This window comes from Papilio machaon, chromosome 24, assembly GCF_912999745.1.
Source record: "Papilio machaon chromosome 24, ilPapMach1.1, whole genome shotgun sequence".
NCBI classification, from domain to species: Eukaryota; Metazoa; Arthropoda; class Insecta; order Lepidoptera; family Papilionidae; genus Papilio; species Papilio machaon.
The window spans coordinates 2,605,083-2,612,392 of record NC_060009.1 but is presented as its reverse complement, the minus strand read 5'-3'; the positions used below and the strand labels follow the sequence as shown (position 1 = coordinate 2,612,392).

The following is a 7,310-nucleotide window of genomic DNA, read 5'->3' as shown; positions in this document are numbered from 1 at the left end:
GACAACTAATAACTTAGGTTAAACAATCTTACATTTCTGGGAGACTGCGTTACCAAGAAATCAGAAAATATATACTATAGGTCTAGAAAACACGACTATATATAAGTCAGGCGGAGTTAAATTAAATAATATAAAATAATTCATAATTTACAGTTACATTTTTGATATGTACGCCAATTAAAGACATGTACAAATTATTAGTATTAGTATCTTTGAGTGAGTTAATTTAGAATTCTTTTACAGACGTAATGTGAAGCATGGCGTCGGCACAGATCGTACGGCAAGGGCGCCACCGCGCAACACGTTTCCTACTGAAAGCTGATACTAAGACTTGAAGTTAATAATGCCAACAACTCACTAACATGGAGTCCACCTTTATTATACCAACTTATGTAAGATATTATATACAATCAAAGTAAATAAGAGAATTGCAAGTTATGACAGTCATAATTGTAGATTCCAAGAGAAAAATCAAGTTATAAAAAGCTTTTTGTAAATTTCATTATCATTAAATTTTAATTCCAACAAATGTTTGATTAAATAAAGCTCGGTTTTTGGCGCATTTAATCAAATATACGAACAATTCAGTCTGTTAAATTACTATAGCTTTATAATTTATGTTTAGCCTCCCTTCAAATTCCCACAACAATGCCTACTTGAGGTCGAGTGATTTCGATCTTTCCCGAGGGAATAATTGAATAATTCAAATGTTCGTGACAGGTGGCAGCCGAGCCGAACGATACGGAGGTCGAATACGATAATGCCGAGGATCCCGACGCAGTCACGCTGTTATCTATACTCCTTGTCGGTAAGTTTACATGCCGATGTCTTATAATTTCAAAAGTTTAACCCTTTAATAAAAGATTGTGCAAATTCATACGTAGGTATACTTATGATACTATAATTTGGTTAATAAAACCATAGGCAGGTTATTGAAATTGGCCGTATGTTGTTATCACATGTGTCATAAGAACGAAGTAAAAAATATTTATTAAGTGATCCGCTGCTCATTATGCTTCTATAAAATAAAATTTTGTACATTGTATATAATTTTACTAGCTGTCGCACGCGACTCCGTTCGCGCGCAGTTAAAAAAAAAATAGATGTTGGCCGATTCTCAGACCTACTGAATATGCTCACAAAATTTCATGAGAATCGGTCAAGCCGTTTCGGAGGAGTACGGTGACGAAAACTGTGACACGAGAATTTTATATATTAGATATGTCTTGTCATCCATTGTTTGAGGAAGTTTAAGATATATTTCTTACTACTTAAATATATTTCTGAAAGTAAACATTGTGCTTCTTACGTTAATCATCCGCCAATCATTGGTCTCAATTTATGTGTATAATCGAATTAAATAGAAATGAGAAATTATAACATACCTTTTATTAAAAAATACCTGAATCACAAATTTAGTAAAACCAACATATACTTGTATCATCAAGTTAAACACTTAGGGCCTAAATATAAAAAACTAAGATAGTGTTTAATTAACACTTTAGCTTAAACTTATCTCAACCCTTTTGTTGCACGCTAATATTTAATATTAAAAGATCTTAATAAATAAAGAACGAAATACTTGTACCGGATGCAGTTTTGGTGATACATATTTAAAAGTAAAACGTACTCTTTTATAACAACATTGACTTCCATAATATCACCGGCAGTCTGAAGGTTACATATGTGTTTAACTTAACATTGTCTAACTGTATTTTTTGGACTAATACAGATAAACTTTCCAAAATAAATCTATAAACAATAAATGACATCGTAAGCCAATGAAATTTGAACTTAAGCAATTTCATATTTCCATTAAATTCGACTGTATCAATTTCATCTTTAATGCAGTATTTCTTTCCAGGTATATTCCTATCCTTGTTGATATTCGTAAGCGCAGCCGGCAATATCTTAGTTTGTATAGCGATTTATACCGACAGAGGGCTCCGACGTATAGGGAACTTATTTCTAGCATCATTAGCCATCGCTGACATGCTAGTTGCTGCAGCCGTGATGACGTTTGCTGGAGTTAACGATTTATTAGGGTAAGTGAATAATTCTAGTCTAGGTATAAATAACAGTAGAATATACTTTACTTGTTTCTAATTCTAATGAAAAATCTAATTTCCTTGACTTTAATTCAAACTTTTTAGATGCCTTAAAAAGGCATTGCCTTAGGAAATAACTTAGGCCTTACGTCGTGTATCATCATATTTTTAATATTTTTCTCTTAATAAATTAAAGTAAAATTCGTAATAAATTATAATTTAACAATATTCTAATGAACCATAGATCTTGCGCGTTAAAGTAATTTTATTTTTTGTGGAATCATTAGAAACCATACTTCGTCAAAATACAGTATGTCTCTTTTTCCAGGTACTGGGTTTTCGGCGAACAATTTTGCGACACTTGGGTAGCATGTGACGTCATGTGCTCCACGGCGTCCATCTTGAATTTATGTGCCATATCATTAGATAGGTACATACACATCAAAGATCCTCTCAGGTATTTAAATTAAATATTATCAAAAAATAAGTTTCACATCGCTCGTTGGTATTTCTTTGTCGTGATGTTTACACGTATCTGAGATAGATCAATGTTTATTGATGCCTGTAATGTTTATTCATCTGTAGGTTTCCATTGCTGAATAACTCGTAGAAAGATTTTATCGTCTCTTACATACTCTTTGAGATAACTGAGATAATTGTAATAACAATATATTTTTAGCCGACTTCAAAAAGATGGAGGTTATCAATTTGACTGTATTTTTTCTATGTGTGTTACCGCGAAACTCCGCCCTTGGTGGTCCGATTTTGATAAAAAATATTTTAATCGTAAGGAAGTGCTTGTAGATGGGTCCCATTTTTTTTAATGACTAGAAGACTAGTAGATTTTAATCTAGTTATTTTACCAGTGAAAATTTACAATAAGCACCAATACTCGTAGCTTGGAAATGTAAAAAGATAGAGCTACTTAAACATTCCTAGTATATCTTTGATACTTCTAGATTATATATCTACCAATACTTTTAATGTCATTTATTCTAGTAACTTACCAATATATGTATATGTACATTTTTGCGACGTAAATTTGCTCACTAACTCTTGTTTTATAATTTAATATCCTATGCAATACAATAACAAGTTTCAAACGCAGCGCAATGTACATAATAGTTGAAAACATATTGAAGTAAACATTCAGGTCGTATTGAATCCTGTAAAGTTTTCTGTAGACTATTGAAGCTTTACTAGCATTTATATTGAAAAGGGAATTTTATCAAAATTTTACTCTCAGTAAAAAGAACCTTAAAACCAAGATGGTTTCATTCAACTGTTTTGTATGTACATGCTAGCGTGCGTTACGCTGCTCGAATATTAATATCATGTCATTTTACCTTTAAAATTAAAAATTACTTTTAGTAGTGATTATTGATTGAATTAATTTTTAATAAACCTTTATACAAAACAATTGATTAATTAATCCTAAAAAGGATTGGTGACAGGCAGGTAGACGGCTGTAAAAAATTAAGCCAAAACTTTAAAAGTTTATAAAATCTTATGCGCCGACAATACGCGAATGAGTTAAAGTGAGGATGATGATGATAATGACTAAACAATTCGAAAGTTTACCAACCATATATATAAACCTAAACTAAATACAAGTTAAAATATACAAAATACTAAATATGTTATTTTTTATAACTTCCGAAACAGAAATTATTTTAACATAATATTTTACATATATCACAGCGTATTTTTCACGTTACGTTATTCTTGTAATTTATTCTTCTTTTATTTTAAAACTAGCTGTCGCCCAAGACTCTGTCCGCGTGGAATAAAAAAAAAAACTTAACAAGTAGCCTATGTGTTCTTCCAGACTGTGTTCTACATCTGTACCGAATTTCATCAAGATCCGTTGAGCCGTTCCGTTAACTTCAAACATCTATCCATCTAAATGTTCGCATCTATATATATAAAAGAAAGTCGTGTTAGTTACACTATTTATAACTCAACAACGGCTGAATCGATTTGACTGAAAATTGGTGGGCAGGTAGCTTAGAACCAGGAAACGGACATAGGATAATTTTTACCCCGTTTTCTATTTGTTATTCCGCGCGGACGGAGTCGCGGGTAAAAGCTAGTTTATAATATAAGTAAGATTTATTTATTTCTTTGTTATCAGATATGGTCGATGGGTTACAAGAAAAGTTGCTATTGTAACGATAGCATTAATTTGGCTATTGGCGGTACTTGTAAGTTTCTTACCTATATCGCTGGGATTACATCGACCGCCTGAAGAGTCGGTTGCAACGGAGAAACCGCCTCGGTATCCAACATGTGCGCTGGTGTTAACACCAACGTACGCTATCGTATCCAGCTGTATATCTTTCATTCTACCCTGCATTGTCATGATCAGTATATATTGCAGGTGAGTTTAAATTTTTCTAATCAACATTAAATTTATGCCAGGTTTCCGAAACACGTATTTGTCAAGTGATAAGTCGAGTAAAACTAGAGAGTAATTAATATAAGAGGGTGGTGTTACACTCAAAGTCATTGTAATTCGACAACTTTTTATATTATATTTAATACTAAATAATCTAACTTACGCACTCATAGTGTGTTAAAGTTAGCTAAAGGATACCCTAAGTATACATTTAGAATGAGAAATTAATACAAAAGGGATGCTACATTGAATAAGTACAATATTTAGATAATATTTTTGTACGTACATGTCAAAAGAATAAAATAAACACCGGGAAAAATTTTCCCGTCGACTTACCAATAAATTCAAAAACGGAATATAAGAAACAAATACGAATAAAAAACGAAACATGAATCACACGAGTAATAACAGAACTTTTTTGTAGGCTTTACTGCTACGCCCAGAAACACGTAAAGTCAATTAAGGCTGTCACCCGCACCGTACAATTGCCAGACAATCGTACAAAATCGGTACGGACGAGGGTGCATACCCATGTCCATTCGTCCCCCTACCACGTGTCCGACCATAAAGCGGCCATCACCGTCGGAATCATTATGGGAGTTTTCTTATTGTGCTGGGTGCCATTCTTCTGCGTTAACATTGTGGCGGCTTTTTGTAAAACTTGTATACCAGGTGAGTCGTTTTTTCGGTCTCGTGTATGAATATTGAAATTGACGAATTGAAAATGACTTGACATTTATAATATACAGTTACACGCACATTAATTTTGTACAGCATAAATATTAAATAATCCTCTATTGGAAAGGGCATCAGCCCTTTCGAAATTTCGTAAGTGAGATTGATCTACACAATGACCGCCATCTGTCGGCTAATGCGTACAACAACAATTGAAAATTATTCACATCGACCTCTTTCGTAAATTTATAAAAATCTAATTAAATATACTATATTTAAACAAAATATAATTATAAAGTGCAGTTTAATTGTTACAACAAAATTGTTACAGATCTAGCATTCAAGATCCTAACGTGGCTCGGTTATTCGAATTCCGCTTTCAATCCGATCATCTATTCGATCTTCAACACCGAATTCCGTGAAGCTTTTAAGAAGATACTAACATCTAGGTACCCCCCATGCTGTGGCTACCAAACTGTAAGAGCCAACACTCCAACACGTAACGATAATTTTGTTACTGATTACGGAACAAAAACTTTAGTGGTGAGACGAAGTGGATCTTTAGGTTTGTCGGGCGTTGACCCCACTCCGAGATCGTCCGCGGAATCTGTAAGACCTTTAAAAGACTATCATATCTGACAGGAAGACGGGAGTAGCAATAACGGGCTACTCGATAAAAGTGATGTGGTATAATATAAAGTTTCTTTAATCAAGATATAGTTATATATAGTTTTAGAGCATTCAAAATGAGACAAGATTCCTAATATAAAATTCATTAATAATTAAATGTTACTTTCAAATTAATAGAATTAACTGGTAATCATGTCACTCATAGATGTTTATTTTTAAAGAATAACCGAATTAGATATAAGTACGTACAAAAAATTCCCTTTTGCTTATTACCAATGAAAAATGTCAGGTTCAAAACAAAACAATATCGACAGATCCCTCAGGTGCATTTTGTTGCAAGCGCAATAAATGTGGAATTAAAATAAACATGGCTACATTCAAGGTAATTCTATGAATAAAACTGCATTAATTATTACTATCATTATTTAATAATTCCTGTGATACTTTTGTAAATACTTTATACTAAGAGCTTTGTTAAAACTATGCTTATCATTATGATAAATAAAAAATAAATGTAACGTTTAAAAATAAATTTAAGTTGAACTTATTCGGAATTTATTTAAATTATCGTTCTGGCCGATAAGCATTACCGTTGGTTCTGTGACCAAAACTCCTGTACAAAACATACAGTCATCCCACTCACTATCGTTGACATAACAAAGATAACAATATGTTTTATACAGAGGTCTAAGAAACCAACGTTAGAAAAATCATAAATGATCACATTTTAATTTCTCATTCTATATTCAAACAAGGATATCTGGCCCGATGAGAGAGGCGCTACTATCGCGGTTAATGCTGTCAGAAAATGTATAAAAACTATAAAGGTATAGAAATTGGCATAAAATAAAGAAACGTGAAGTGACAGCTACAGTCCAAAAATACCTTTTTGACATTTATAGGAGGGCGCTAGTGAACTGTTACAATTTAGTTTGACTTATGCCCACCGGTTTAGATGTTGTTCGGTCTATACAAAAAATTAGTTTAGCCATTTAGTTTATATTAATAATTTTACTGTGAATAATATGATACATAGATCATAGATTTTTATGTTAAAGGTAAATAACGTTTATATTTTTTTCAACATTTTAAAAGTATATTTGTTGTAATAAAATGCACTGGCTATCCATTCTCCAGACACTGATTTGTAAATATTGAGTAGTCTAAATATTTTTATGAAAGGGACTATGGGTGATTTGTTTACATTTGGTGACGGGGACAAATATTTGGAGGAAGAATACAGTGAACAAAAAAATATGCTAAACATTATTTACTTATAAAATAACTAGCACAGGTGGGCACAGTTAATCTAAAAGTTAACTTCGTTAATCGTTAATTCGTTAATTAAAAAATTAACTTCGTTAATCGTTAAAGCGTTAAATTCTCGAAAATTTAACGCAAGTTAAAGTTAATCGTTAACAGTTAACCATACCAAAATTATACATACTAATTTCACACTTATTGTGGCGACACTTGTTTAAAATAGTAATTTGACTATACATTCTATAACACATTAGTATTAGAGACAAGTATGAATGCATATAGTATATTTCATTACG

The 7,310-nt window shown here is 32.1% G+C and overlaps 1 protein-coding gene across 1 annotated transcript; it reads left to right on the top strand.

The window, feature by feature from the left end:
* The first annotated feature begins 247 nt into the window (after positions 1-247).
* On the top strand, positions 248-5,865 carry LOC106721099 (dopamine receptor 1). Its single transcript, XM_045684030.1, has 7 exons — positions 248-392; positions 721-808; positions 1,865-2,045; positions 2,377-2,505; positions 4,183-4,428; positions 4,871-5,118; positions 5,453-5,865. The coding sequence occupies exons 1-7, from the start codon at positions 363-365 to the stop codon at positions 5,758-5,760; spliced, it is 1,230 nt and encodes a 409-aa protein (XP_045539986.1). The 5' UTR covers positions 248-362; the 3' UTR covers positions 5,761-5,865.
* Positions 5,866-7,310: the final 1,445 nt, after the last annotated feature.